Source organism: Pelophylax lessonae (assembly GCF_965119305.1).
Source record: "Pelophylax lessonae genome assembly, chromosome: 11".
Taxonomy (NCBI): Eukaryota; Metazoa; Chordata; class Amphibia; order Anura; family Ranidae; genus Pelophylax; species Pelophylax lessonae.
Window position 1 is genome coordinate 32467019 of NC_138778.1, and position 15598 is coordinate 32482616.

The window sequence follows — 15598 nt, forward strand, 5'->3', positions numbered from 1 at the left end:
TTTGCACCTCTATTTTTACATTTTACAATCATTTGATTATTGCACATGATTTGCATGTGCATTTCCTGTACTTGTACTAACTGAAGTATATGAAAGATTGTCTATGGTTTATGGCTGTTTCAGAAGACAATCAGAAGTTGAACAAAATTCCACTGCAATTACCTCCCAAGCAACGATGCAGTGTTTTATTGTGCCTGATTGGAGACCAAAGTAGTGAGGGCATCCTCTCTTGTGTCTCTGGCCCAGGTGAACCTTGTAGAGGCAACAAGTAATGCAAGGGCAACAGGAGCACAAATGCAGGAGCTGCAAAGCATGTTTTTGGGCAGGACAGTGGCACATGAAGTACAGTCAGCCGGGGGACACTAAATGGAGCTGGCACCGCAGGAGAAAAATCAAAGAGGCAAACAGGAACCAGATCAACCGGCAGAGGCAAAGTCAGAAAAAGCCAGGGGTTGGGAACTAGAGAGCTGTCAAGTACAAACACAGAAGGCAGAAGTGAGATCCAGAGGTCAGGCTGGAGTTAACAGCACAAACAATTGGTTACTGCCCCTACTTGTGACTGGTCACTGCAGCAAGGAGCATTGGAAAGGCAAGGCATTAAAAAAAAAAAAAAAAAAAGAATTTCCAAGCTCAACTTACCGACCAGCCTGTGACCAACTGGCTGGTCACAGGCTAGTCGGTAAGCTGAACTTGGAAATTTTGGAGTCAACGGCACAGGCTGATTGGCTGCTATTACTACTGTACAGTAAATTTAAAAAGGCTACTATCAGGCCAAATGAAGGCCTCATTCACACAATCAGACTGCGTTCTGATCTGTGCATCACACCTGCACAGATGTACACTCCTGGATGCGCTTGGAGATCTGTAAAGCTCTGTGGAATCAGCTGCCTTAAAAGTGGTTGAAAATCCACCTTTATAACTTTTACCTATAGGTAAACCTTTATTAATGCTTACCTATAGGTACTGTAAATATCTCCTAAACTTGCACCGTTTAGGAGATATTTACATTGCATGCAGCCTATGACGGCATCGGCGCATGCGCTCTGAAGAAATTACTGCCCGTGCCCTTTCTTCAGAGCCCTATACCGCGACCTGTGGCTCTCGCACGCATGCGCGGGAGTGACATCACACAGCTTCGGCCATTAATGCAGCCGGAGTCCGCAGAACCGGAAGAAAGACAAGTGAAGATGAATGCGCCCGCCAGCGGGGACAACGCGGGCTTCGTTTGAAGATTAAGTGTCACATAATGTGTTAGTATGTGATGCAGGGAAGAAAAAAAAAAGAGTTTGGTTCCTATGTAAATGCTTTTCCCAGGCTTCGCACGGATGTACGAATCAGTACACTTGTGTGAATGAGGCCCTAGCTCCCGTTCACATCGGCTCGATTTGACATTTAAAATCGCATGCCAAATCACAGCCTATGACCGACAACGGCACTGTCCCAATCAGTGCAACACCGACTTTGCAACGCCACACCGATGTCCAAGAGTAGTTCCCACACTATTTTTTGGTGACTTTTTCAATAGACATCTGTGCATAAACCCACACAGATTTCTTTCAAATCGCCCCCAAACTTCCACTGAAATGCGAACTCGCACAATTTCAAACCTGGGTTAAGTGTGGACAATGGCTCAAACAATTTACATTTAAAAATACATACAGTATCTCACAAAAGTTAGGACACCTCTCACATTTTTGTAAATATTTTATTATAGCTATTCCTGTGACAACACTGAAGAAATTACACTTTGCTACAGTGTAAAGTAGTGAGTGTACAGTTTGTGTAAGTGTACATTTGGGCCCAAAGTGTCAATATTTTGTGTAGCCACCATTTTTTTCCAGCACTGCTTTAACCCTCTTGAGCATGGAGTTCACCAGATCTTCACAGGTTGTCATTTGAGTCCCATTAGAGACGTTGCACTCCACCACCTTCCCTTTGAGGATGCCCCACAGATGCTCAATAGGGTTTAGGTCTGGAGATATGCTTGGCCAGTCCATCACCTTTACCTTCAGCTTCTTTAGCAAGGCAGTGACCATCTTTGAGGTGTGTTTGGGGTCCTTATGTTGGAATACTGCCCTGTGGCCCAATCTCTGATAGGAGGAGATCATGCTCTGCTTCAGTATGTCACAGTACATGTTGGCATTCATGGTTCCCTCAATCAACTGTAGCTCCCCAGTGCCGGCAGCACTCATGCAGTCCCAGAACATGACACTCCCACTACAATGCTTGACTGTAGGCAAGACACACTTGTCTTTGTACTCCTTTACCTGGTCGCCGCCACACACACTTGACACCATCTGAACCAAATAAGTTTATCTTGGTCTCATCAGACCAAAGAACATGGTTCGAAGTAATCTATGTCCTTAGTCTGCTCTGCTTGTCTTCAGCAAACTGTTTGGGGGCTTTCTTGTGCATCATCTTTAGTAGAGGATTCCTTCTGGGACGACAGCCATGCAGACCAATTTGATGCAGTGTGCGGCGTATGGTCTAAGCACTGACAGGTTGCCCCCCCCCCCCTCCCATCCCTTCAACCTCTGCAGCAATGCTGGCAGCACTCATATGTCTATTTCCCAAAGACAACCTCTGGATATGATGCTGAACATGTGCACTCAACTTCTTTGGTCGACCATGACGAGGCCGCGTCAGGAAAAAAACTGTAAATTGGTAAACTTAAAAAAAAATGTGTAGCTATAAAATATGAATATTTAAACTGAAGCTATTGTATTTCTAATAGTTAATATTTTAACTTTTTTAATTATTTAATATTTTAAAAGCAGCTGCTGTGTCAAAGTATATGGGAAAAATGTATCACTCTAAACTCTCCCGCAACACAGCGCTTGCTGAATAAATAAGTGCTCTCAATTATCCAAGTGCAGAAAATGCTTATGTCCCCAGAAAAGCATTTTCTGAAGACGTCACACCCTGTGATGAAACGCGTCAATTTGTTCACATGGTTGTGAGGCGGAAGTAGCAGGTAGAGCGCACGCTGGTTGCTCACACGTTGTTCCCTGCTTACGTCCCCAGGATATAATATAATAAATAGTATTAGTATAATAAATAGCTCCCTTTACAGAATTCACTATGTGGACCCCTTTTTCAATTTTGTATTCACATTTAAATCTTACTGGCTTGTCTGGAGCACGGGAGGAAGGACGTATCCAGGTGTATACTACAATTGGTCACAGAGACGACCTGAGCCTTTGTGATCCGTTTGCCATAAGGCTAGAGAGGATCCACACCATCTGGTGAGTTTTCCCATATCCCCCCCCCCCCCCCCGAGTACACGTGGTGGCCCTGGTTTCCATCCCTTGTATGACACAGCTTCCATCACTCTTTCTGGGACTAACACCACTCCTCCAATCTATACAACCAACATCCATTTAGATCTGGACCTTTTCTTGTTTAATCACAGATTTATTGGACTGTTAGATTTACCCATCACATTGCATGAAAACTTTTTCTGTAATAATGCACTTTAGTTCAAGCCCATCAGTGGCATCACAGTTTGCTTTATTAATTTATGTAAATATTTATCATATTTTGTTTTTTGTAATATACCTACCCTGTAGCACTTGCACTTTATTCAGAGGTGTTTGCAAGTCCTTTGAAGTTTTCTTATTTATATTTAGGCTTTATTTAGGTTTACAGCACTGCACTTTTAATAGTATCTGTTTGTTACTTATATCTTAATTCCCATGTGTGGGGAGTCACTTGCACTTGGATAATTGAGAGCACTTATTTATTCAGCAAGTGCAGTGTTGTGGGAGAGTTTAGAGTGATATATTTTTCCTATATACTTTGACTTACATTTGGCTTTAGCAGGTCAGGCCACATCAGCTGCTTTTAAAAAATTAAAAAAGTAAAAATATTAACTATTAGAAATACAATAGTTTCAATTTAAATATGAATTCATATTTTATAGCTACACATTCGTTTAAGTTTACCAACTCACAGTTTTTTTCCTGGTGGGGGTGATTTACCACACCTTAAAATATAAAAGATGATGTTATGCCAAGTAAATAGATACCGAACATGTCACACTTTAAAATTGCGCATGTGACACAAATGCCTTGGTAGTCCTACGAGACGCTATGCAATCTCCTCTAAAGAGGACTGCGGGGTTCTGATCCGCTTCTTACCCAGGTAATGTGGGCTGTTATCAGGAGTTTGGCATATTACCTTAACCTAACCCAATATCTTTCATAATCACTGGTCCCCCAATAACCCACTTTGGTTTAATCAGGTCCTCCTAGAATTTCAGTCGCTACTGGATCTCTGCTTATGGGCCTCAAAGGGCATTAAGTACTTGACAAATTTATGTGATGGGGGTATACTGGCCACATTTGACAGGTTTAAAAGCTTATCTGATTTATCAAATTTCTTTTTTTTTTGTTCCTGCAGCTTTGTCACGCCTTTAGGTCTCAGTTTGGCTCCACTGGGGTTCATTTGCAGCGGGATGTTCTTGAGTCTCTTCTTCGTAATGATACTATATATAAACCTCTATCCATGATTTATAAGGCATTCATGTAGGTTTAGATGAAATGAATGCCTTGTGACGGGCGGATGAGCAGGACCTATATGGAAAGGCCTGGGAGGATATGTAAGATTACCCTTTCAAATAGTTGATAGCAACCAGGGATACATTAATTCAATTCAAGATTTTGCATAGAATTGATTTTACAGCACAGAGATCACACCATATTTACCCAAACACTCTTTCCCGCTGTTGGAGATGCCCAAGCGATCCTGCTGGATTTAGGCCAGAGATACACATTTATTGGCAGGAAGTGACACAATTCATAACTACCCTGTCTACCATCCCTATTCCATTAATGGTTTGTGTGCTTGTTGGGGTTGGTGGACTCTCTGGCCTTTGCCAGGGCTGTACGCACCCTTTTGGGTCTACTATTATTTTACGCCAGAAAGGCTATAGTACTCAAGGGGAAATCAGACAGGACCCCTAGTCTTACCTTTCTGGAACACCTATTTAACGCTCTTTATAAAGCAACCTGTTTGTCCTGGGCTGTCCCAAAAAAATTGAGAAGGTATGGAATCTTTGGTCGAACTCAGATTCTACTATAGATACACAAGGCGATGGGGAGCTAGATTCTTCACCTCCCGGCCATCGGTAACAAGACCCTGGTTAAAGATAAAACTGTGAAGGTGGCTTCTAAAATTATGTATATCCAGGAGTATTGTAAGGGGATTGCCTTGACCTCTGTTGGCTGTCCTCTACGTACATGATGGGTTGCCATGTTATTGTGACTTATTTGTCCTACTGTATTTCTTTTTTTCCCTAAATTCTTTTTAGGGTATTTCAGCAAATACAAGGCAAATTAGGAAAAAGCAAAAAACAATGGAAGTTCACCTGTAGGATGACAACTAATGGAGTTGTAGGCAAGCATTAATGCTGTAACAGAACATATTTATATAAGTGGAGTGGTACATATAAACCATACGCAACTATAAGTAAGAAGGAAGAAACCATGAAAGTGGTCGGTAATGCGATTAATAGTGAAGCGTGAAAGGGAAGGACAAATATCCTGAGATGGTCCCACTACCATGGATTGGATTTCCCCAGTAATTGTGATTTTTGGGGGAGATATAGTCATATAGCGGTGGCAGGTCTAAGGCAGAGGACCAGGGCCCTGTCCTACCGTATTTCTATCTGTTGGTGTAGACATGAGCAATGGATCTATAGTAACTGGTAGTTCTGTATTTTTGTTAGTTGTAATGTGTTTAATTATACTTATGTGCCGGAAAATGTCCCAAGGCTACGTTTTGTATTCGACTTTAAAAGCTCTCAATAAAAAGCTATTAAAAAATAAATAAATAATTTGCGCCTGCTCCTGGAATGGCGACAAACTATTAAACTTAAAAATCTCAATAAGGGACACTATAAAAATTTTTACAGGTTACCTGCTTAGAGTTACTGAGTCTAGCATTAGAATTATTGCCCTGGCTCTAACGTTCGCGGCGATACGTGGGTGGTGAGAACACCGCTTACAGTATGCGTTCGATTTCACTTGCGAACACGGACGGATGGAGGCGTTTTAAAAAAATTACCCTTACATTTTTTTTGTCACTTTTATTCCTACTACAAGGAATGTAAATATCCCTTGTAGAAAATCGTCATCTTGAGCCAAGGCTTCGAGATAACTATAAAGACAATGTTTTACAATGTATCATTTCCTTCTTTAGAGGAATAAACTTCTGTCTGTAAGTGAGGGCAGTTTAACCTCTTAAAGACCCAGCCTTTTTCTGACACTTGTTGCTTACAAGTTAAAATCAGAATTTTTTGCTAGAAAATTACTTCGAACCCCCAAACAATATATATATATATTTTTTTTTAAATAGTGATTCTCGTTATATCCAGAATCATGCAGCTCTAATCCCTTGTAATATAAATAAGGGATGACAGGTCCTCCTTATGGAGAGATCTGGGGTATATAAGACCCCAAATCTCTCCTCTACCTTTAAAAGCAAAAGATCCAAAAAAAAAAATGATCTTTTGCTTTACAAAAAAAATTTTTTTACTTCTGCCCTGGTCCAGAAGTGGTCTAGAAGTGACGCATGACATCGTTCCAGTCCTCCTAGCCTCTGATCACCTCTATGATCTATCTGGTCTGTTAACCTCTGTGACCAGCCGCGCAAACCGTTGGATGGTTTCCCGGCTGGTCACAGCTAATTTGCAGAATTGGTCTCGCCGGTGTTTCTCTGGCTTACCGGCGAGACCAATTCTGCAAATTAGCTCTCTGACCGCTTTCATGAGAAAGAGAATCACCGGCTGAAAAAAAAATACTAGTGTTATGGCTGATAGCTTCTGCCATAACCCTGGTAAACCATTTGCAAACCACAGCGTTTAAGTATGTATTGCGGTCAGCAAGTGATTAATACATAGCTGCATTCATGAGTATCTACCTGTCTGCAGGTCATCTCTGTAGGCCTATGATCTCTGTGTAACTCACATTTTTTGAGCGCAGGCATGTAATTCAAAACATCATAGCAGATTGCACATCTTAAATTTTCATTAGAATAATTAGTGTAAAATGAGAACCCTTCATCTTTGCAGCACTATATCTATTAGCACACAATAGGTTCCTTTATTAGATGTAACTAAAATAGCTCATGAATGGCGCTCTTAGACATGAATTCACTTATGTGTGAATGCGTGTTTGATTGCATAAAGCGGACATCAATGTTATCATTTTTCTTAGTACGCCATTTTCGGTTTTACAACTTTTCTGTCACTCACTATGTCCTCAATGACCCCTTCTGTGCACATAATCTCATTACAGCAAGAAAATGGGGCAGCTCATGGCATGGGAAGGCCACCCTGCTGCTTGAGAGTAATGTGAAGCCCATTATGGTGGACACAGATACTTGCAGAGTAAATGTCTGTTTTGCTAAAGCAATTTGCACAGAGTAAGAGTGTAAGGCTAGCCACAGTAATAGGAGCGTGTAATATTGGTGATGTAATCCCTGTTGCCAGCAAGTTGAAGCATGAGAGGTGCTTTTGGAGATGAAAACAGATCTTTACGTATATGTCAAATTACAGATTCTTATTATTATTATTAAAAATTCTTATTATTATATTAATAAATATGGAAAAAAAAAAAAAAAAAACAACATGCTCAGTACAGCTCTCCAATACACATGCACAATTTTCATGTTTTAAAAACAAAGCAAGTACAGAAAAATACTTGTTGATTTGACAGGTTGGAGTACACTGGATTTCAGTGTACTCCAACCTTCTTGTCTAAGCTAACACTGTGCCTTTAATGTATTGAAATTTCAACCAGCGTTATCATCCCTGCCTACTGATCTCCAGAACTCCACCTATCCCTGAAACTTGTTTCCACACACGTTGATTTATTTGGCAGGAAATCATGGCTACTGCCTTTACTTTGGAGAGCCTGCCCACACAGGGAAAGGGCTCCTGGGAGATAGTGTTCAGTAGGTAAGTCATAAAGCTACTAAGCCCCCAACAGCTGCCCCAGCAAGAATTTTACAAAACTGATGATGCCGTCATAGGGAGTCATTAAAGCTTGCTCTTTCCAGGAAAAAACGTGACATGCTTTTGTGGAAAAACGGGAGTTTGGAGGGACATACACTTAAAAATCCTTAGGAAAGCCCCAAGACTGCTGCTGGGTGCCACCATTTTGGATGTGATGTCAGCAGCCCTAGAAGAGTCAGAGCTTACATTCAACTGACAATCTAGAGCAGTGTTTCTCTACCTTTTGTCAGTCAAGGCACCCTTTAAAGTGATGTACAATCTCGAGGCACCCCTATTCTAAAATGTAAAAAATGAGAATATTCGTTTTACATAATATAGCAACATCAACACATGCAGGACACCCAACGTGACTTATTCTTCCAAAGCATATTCACCTTTGCACATTGATACTGACTAGTATTGCAATGTTTCTTTCCCTCACTCAGCTAATGTGATCCCATTGTTGATGGAGAGGGACAGGAGAGGGGCAAACAAAGATGCCGTGCAGGCACAGGACATCCTCCTTATCAATTGATGATATCATTAGTTGACAATAGGCAGGCTTGGTCGACCTTCTCGCGTGTATACAATTTTTGGGCAATTTTTAGGCAGTTTGCCAAGGCGAAGAAACCTGAAGGCACCCTGGTTGAAAAAGGCTGATCTAAAGTGTTTCTCTTTGCTTCTCTGCATGCAAGAAGAGACTAGGGTACTAGGGAATTTACACTTTCTTGAGGGTCAATTGCTTAGAGAGTTCAGAGTCAAACCTTTAAAAGACTGTTTATGAAAGAGGATGCAACACAAGTAAGCCACTAAAATACTTAATTCTGTACTTTTACTTACAATTCTTTAAGTTAATGAAGAGTAGGTGGGTACATACCTGCAGCCACTTTCAGTATCCTCTGCTTTGCATGACAATCGGGCTGTCATAATTGGGCTAAACCCTGACAGTTCCAGGCAGAGTCAGATCTTACCAAACCCTGAACTACGCACATCCCTATTGGGCCTTCACTATCATGGGCTGTTGAAGTGCCCAGCAAAAAAAGCGGGAGAGGCTGAAGGGGACATGCAAGCTTCAGCACTGTGAGGAAGAGACAACACTTTCCCTTATCAGAAAGGCCTAGCATTTGGGTGAGGTGGAAGATACTGAAAGCTGCTGCATGCATGTACAACTTTAGGTGCCTGATCTTCATATCTGTTGATAGTTTTCAATATTCCAACATGACAGTCTCTTTAAAGAAATAGCTGAACGCTGTTCTGAATGGAATGATCAGAAGCCCTTGTGTATGGGTACTATTGCTGATGACTAATCCAAGGCCATTGTGAATTTTCTGACATCATTAGTGTGCTTCATCCAACCATATGAACTTCTTCTAGCAAACTGAGCTAGAGCTATAAAAGTAACTTCCGGAGGAGGCCAGTGTCTGAGCATCCATAATCCTTGATGTGCCAGCTTTAAAGTGGTTGTAAAGGCTCAAGGTTTGTTTACCTTCATACAATCTATGCATGAAGGTAAAAAACCTTCTGTGTGCACCCTCCAATACCTGCTTGAGCCCCATCTTGATCAATCGATGTGCATGAGAGTCTCGCTGTTCACGGTCTCTCCTTCCTCATTGGTTGAGACAGCAGAGGCAGCCACTGGCTCCCGCTAATGTCAGTCACAGCCAGTGAGCTAATGAAAGGGGGGGGGGGGGGTGAGCCACGTATGTGTGTGAATGGATGCATATAGCAGCGGCTTGGGAGTGAACCTGCCGGGTACCCCCACAGCAAGCTGCTTGCTGTGGTGGGCACATGGCAGGAGAGAGGAGCCAAGAGCTCCAGCGGGGGACCTGAAAAGAGGGCTGCTATGTGCAAAAGCACTGCACAGTGTAGGTAAGTATGACATGTTTGCTATTTAAAAAAAATACTACCTTTACAATCACTTTAAAAAATCCAGGTATGGATATTTTATACATAATTACATTGGTCCAGCTTTGACCAATGTAACTAGTATGCATATACCATACCTGGCAGATGCCCCTGAAAGCTGGACACCACTTCTGCGTCCCATACCGAGCAGATCCCATGCTGCGTTCTGAACAAAGGCAGTTGGCTGCTTGGCGCATACAAAATTTAGAGAAAGCTTTTCATTTTCTGAATAAATACAAAGTGTTCTTTGACTGGATGAACTGGAGAGTGCGACGTCGCCGCACTGCCTCTTGACCTCATCCAATTATAGATTGCTTTGCCTTCATTCAGAAAATTCAAAGCATTCTCTGAATGACACCTGTGCTAAGCAGCTGACCTCGTGTTCACAATGCAGCAGGACAACCGCTCGGCACAGGACCCCAAAGCAAGTGGAGATTGCTGGAGGAGTGGTGTCTACTTCAGCGCTTTACAGCTTCCAGCTAGGTATAGTATATACTTAGTTACATTGGTCCAAGTTGGACTAATGTAACAATGCATAAAATATTCATAGCTTGAAATCCTCTTTAAGCTTCTCATACAAACAAATTAGAAATAGAGGGGCATACTATTAAAATGTGAGTAAAAACATCCCCACCACACACAAAAAGTATAAGACTATATTAAACTTACTGTCCTCTTCTATGATGGAACGGACAGATCGCAAGAGTTCTTTAGCTTCTGTTGCAATGGCTGCTGTTATGCCAAGTCTAGATTTTCCTAATCTTGGTAGATGAGAGAATGTAGGGATTCGTTCACTGTTTAAGAAATAACATCTTATGTACAGTCAGAAAGCAATTTTTTTTCACCAACAAAAATAATGTCACAAAGTAACAAGACGTCCCTTTTTGCTTTAACCAAATCAGTTTAGTAGTAAATATCATGCTGTGTAGAGTGACGATTGGCAAGTCTTCCAATGGTAAAGTTTTTAATGTATTTTGAAAGAGTGTTTTTTTAAGGTCTACTCTAATTATGTGTGCATTCATATTTATCTAGTTATCATTAAAACATTAGCCTGTAGGACAGTTATGTCTAGCAGGGTCGAGAGTCGTTCACCAGCTCAGAACATCATTTTGTATCAACATTTGCTACATGATAGTTAGCTGAGACCCTGCTAATCCCCTTTTGGGTGCCACCATCTAGGTTTACCAACAGCAAAGAAAAAGTGAAATCAGTTACACGCCATAGCAAAAAAACAAAACCAAAAAAAACCTCCTTCCTTTGCTGATCACGTGTCATTGCTCCCTGCATACATCAACAGACAGAGGGGAGTGGTTTGAAGCAGAGATGAAGACTTGGTTGCCGACTTTTGGCATCAAGTTGAAATCTGCATATTAATAACAACTGTCCTTTATTCTCTTTAGGCTGCATGTTTTGGGAAATGGGAAGGTTATCTTTAATTTTATGGGACATATCTAAAACAATGCAGACAGGAAAAGAAACAGTACATAAAAATGACTGTACTTTTAATATATTTCGCTGTCTTTCACACTAGCAGAGCAGTGTTAGTAGAAAAAAAATTTGATTGTCGACAAGGTGAAATGACGGGTACACGGCATGCTTGTAAAACAAAAATTTAATGGCGATCCTCACGGACACTTCCGATAAATTTTTGCATGCTTGGCAGCCCTGGATCAGTTTCCGTTGACGAGTCCACCGGTATGTTTTTTGGACTTGTAAGGCGTTACCTGGGCTTTTTCAAGCTGCTCACAGACCCCCCTGGGGAGGGATATTGTTCTGTCTCTACTGACCCTCTCATCCTCTCCTTACTTCGCTATTTCTCCATTTTCTCTCTCTGGTGCACTCCCTGGCACTACTTACTTTTGGGGGCTTTTGACATCTCATGTAAGGGAATAAGGGGGGGTGGGGTGCTCTTGACACCTAATCTTACAGATATAACCGGCCCTTTGAGGGCAACCATAATGCTGATGCGGCCCCCGTTGAAATAGAGTTTGACACCCATGTGCTAGAGGGTGCAGGACTGAAAATGCTGCATCACTCATTCTGTGGTCGATTCTGGTTAAACAAGTTTAGTGCTGAAATTAAATCCATCGTATTCTTACTAAACACCCACTGGAAAACCGAACCCTTGTGCTATTTCTTTAAAAAAAAAAAAATCTCTTTTGGGTGGTGTGGACTTTAACAACAGCCAATGACAACGATAGCAACATCTGTGTCCAAAAACATTTAAAGTTTACCACAACAAATCAGGAATGGGCATTTGTAAGCTTTTAAATTTCCACCCTTGCAAGGCAAAGCAATAGAGTTGCTTGCCCTGTGTCCTGACAGCACATATCAAACTTTTATTTGATCCCCTAATGTTCCGTTCAGCTGTCAGGAGCACAAAATAAAAGCCCACGCAAGATACTCTGGCTAAAGCTTACCAAACAATGATGAATCACTCCTTGCCCCCATTTGACAGCAGCAAGCAAATAAATTAGCACCAGAGCTGTCACATGAGAGGAGTGGTAGTGAGTCACATGATCCTCTATGCCCAGAGGTAGAGGGTATTTTCTTCTCTCTTGGCAGCTGATCAGAGCAGTGGTGGAGCAAAGGAAAGGAGGGCATGTGCTCTAGGAGAGAGGGGCAATAAAGTGGACATGTTGTTTTGGACATGCATGGACAATGCACAGGTTTACTTTAAAATGTTATTAAAGTATAGCCTTACCTGAAGGTAAAAGGGAACCAGGCTGCAAGTGAAGTCTGAATTCTAGTTTAAGAGCTAAGAGGGGTGAGAGAACCCATCCTTTTTTTTTTTTATTATTGAAAGTTACAGTCAAAAATAATGTAAGACCTGGGAGATCGATCCCTATTCCAGGACTAAAGGTTTCAGATACTCATACTCCCACTGTATTTACTTTAAAGAGTTACCCTGTATTGTACTGGTATATTGTGGATACCATTTAGATACCCCCCCCCCTCTTTTGTTGCCCCACCTTTTTTGTTCGTTATGAGCCATGCTCTTGTACAGGGCTTGAAAATTTTTCTTTCAATCTAGGAGCCAGCTAAAAAAGTTGGGAGCCAGTTTTTCAAATCAGCTGCCCGGCGCCTAGAAAGAAATAAAAGAGAAAGAAATGGAAAGAGGAGAAAAAAAAGGAAAGAGGAAAAAGAGGAGAGGGAGGTAAAGAAGGGGGGGGGTAGGGGAATGGGAGAGCGCGAGAGGGGGAGAGAGGGGGATAGAGGGAAGAGCGTGCGAGAAAGAAAAGGAAAGAGAGGGGGGAGGAAGGGAGATGGTGGGAGGGAGGGAGATAGAAGGTGAAAGGGAGGGGGATAGAGGGGAGAGTGTGCGAGAAAGAGAAGGAAAGAGAGGGGGTTAGGGAGGGAGATGGTGGAAGGGAGGGGGATAGAGGGGAGAGTGTGCGAGAAAGAGAAGGAAAGAGAGGGGGGGGAGGGAGGGAGATGGTGGAAGGGAGGGGGATAGAGGGGAGAGTGTGCGAGGAAGAGAAGGAAAAAGAGGGGGGGAGGGGGAGAGAGAGGGTGAGAGGGAGGGAGAAAGAGGGTGAGAGGGGAGAGAGAGGGTGGGAGGGGAGAGAGAGAGGGTGGGAGGGGAGAGAGAGAGGGTGGGAGAGAGAGAGGGTGGGAGGGAGGAAGGGAGAGAGAGGGAGGGAGAAAGAGGGTGAAAGTCTAAGGCAGATGTGTATATGAACAGTGAGGTCCCCTCAGCTCTATGGTGTGCGCAGAGGAATCCTCCAGAAGTGTGGCACTCACCCACCTCCACCTTTCTCACATACGCCCAAAAAATGGCCTGCTCTCCTCCCCCACACACGTCTAGGGGAGGGGGGGGGGAGCATTAAAGGTAAACTGTGCCTCCCAACTATTTGTAGGTGGTGCCCTTCAGTCAGTCACGGCAGGAGGGGCTCAGTCTGCACTTCCACCTCCCCCAGGGGCTGAGGAAGCAGTAACACTCAGGCAGGCTGGAGCAGTGGGATGGGGAAAGGCTGACACATGAAATTATGTGCAGGGCCCAGGCCCGGTGCACCATTCCCCCGCCTCATACACCACTCAGGACCCGATGTCAGCTAGATGTGTGCTGGGTGACTGCAATGAGGAGAGTAGACAGTGGCAGAAGTTGAGCAGTGCATCCAATGGATGTGCTGAAAGTGTACAAGAGGCAGCCGTTTCGGATTGGTCAGCGCCGTCCATGTGACCAATTAGAATGCCTCTTATCCGTACACTGAGAAGTATAGAAAGGAGCCGTGGGGATTTCAAATCTCCAGATCAGGGAATCGGTGTCCCGATGCCTGAGAGCAGATGGTTGAAATCCTAGGAGCCCGGACTCAGTTTCTAGTCGCCAATGCGACCTGGGGCCTGGGATTTGTCTAGCCCTACACTTGTACATTTAATATTTTCTTTGCAAATAACCTTGTTTTCTGAATAAAAAAAAAAAAATACAGCTTGTGCTCTTCTAAAAAGTCCAAGTTATAGACAGACCTTTTGTGTTTCCACATTATCCATGTGAATATAGGTTAGCCCCAGCAGAAATCTTTACCAGGATAATGTGCAAGAAAGGAAAAACTAGGTCAAGGATCAAGTAAGTTCAGTGCTATTACAGATGATATGTGCAGCTTACTATGGGTATTATAAGGCAATCATGTGACAGCACAAAGAGCAGACCAGATCGAACCCATGTCAGCTGCTCTATGTAAAGCCAGTGCTTACATGCTGCTGTTATATTAAATGTAATGAAAGAAAAGAGAATAGGTCACTTTTTGACGATTACTGTAATTTACATGGTAGATTAAGACAATGACCTTTCCTTTTAACTTTACATCGGGTTGAGCTATTAAGGCTTGAGAGGGCTGTTTGCAGCCTTTATCTGCTATTCGATTTAAAAGGTTTTCAACTAATTTACTAAAATAAAAGTTAAACTATTTTATCTAGTTTTATGGCTTGCAATTAGCTGTGACCTGTTCCATCTTAAAGTGGACCTATCGGTAACTTTACAAAGTCGGCCTGAATAAATCCCTGACATGTCACAATATACAGAAACCATATCATTTTTCAAAATGATGTACCTTTTATCATTAAGATCAGTCCTTGAGCAACAGACAACTAAATATGACTAGGGGAGCATTCGGGGAAAAATTATGTCATCATAGTGTCCCTCCCCTCAGTGCTAACTCACTAGGGCAGGTGTAACACTGTTACTTTCTATCAGAAAGGAGGGCTGCCCTGTGTTGGACATTATACACACCACCACCAATATAATGGAGTCTGCTTAAGTAGGGATTTGCATAATTTGGCCATCTCTGGACCGGCATCTTGGACAATTGCCTGGATCCATTTTTGGCTTTGCTATTACCCGAATGTTACCTGAAGTGGCAAAGTACTTGCCCTTTAGTTTCTCACACCCAATAAAATAAAAATATTGGTACCTCTGTCCCAAACTGATCAAATCACAGGGGCAGGATGACAAAAACATGAGTTCATAGGGCTTCATAGCTTAAGTCTGGGAGCTCATGGAGATGAAAGTAAGGCATTATAAGAACAATTTCACTTTTAATGGCTCTGTCCTATACATGTCCCCCTCCTCCTTTGCAGAAAGAAGTCCCAGTGGCAAAGGAACACCACTCAGCCCATTGTTTCCTATGAATGGAGATGTACTCCTATGGATGGCAGGAGGCATATGTATGGACCAGTCGTTTTGGTTACATGGGTGAA

At 42.5% G+C, this 15598-nt stretch overlaps 1 protein-coding gene across 1 annotated transcript in view; it reads right to left on the reverse strand.

Annotated features, from left to right (window-relative positions):
• Positions 1–15598, reverse strand: part of STXBP4 (syntaxin binding protein 4) — a gene marked incomplete at its 5' end in the record, with an annotated part of 193418 nt that overhangs the window by 52674 nt on the left and 125146 nt on the right. Inside the window, one exon of the mRNA XM_082272758.1 lies at positions 10571–10695. Within this exon, the coding sequence (XP_082128884.1) occupies positions 10571–10695 (125 nt within the window). The remainder of the gene's footprint in view (positions 1–10570; positions 10696–15598) is intronic.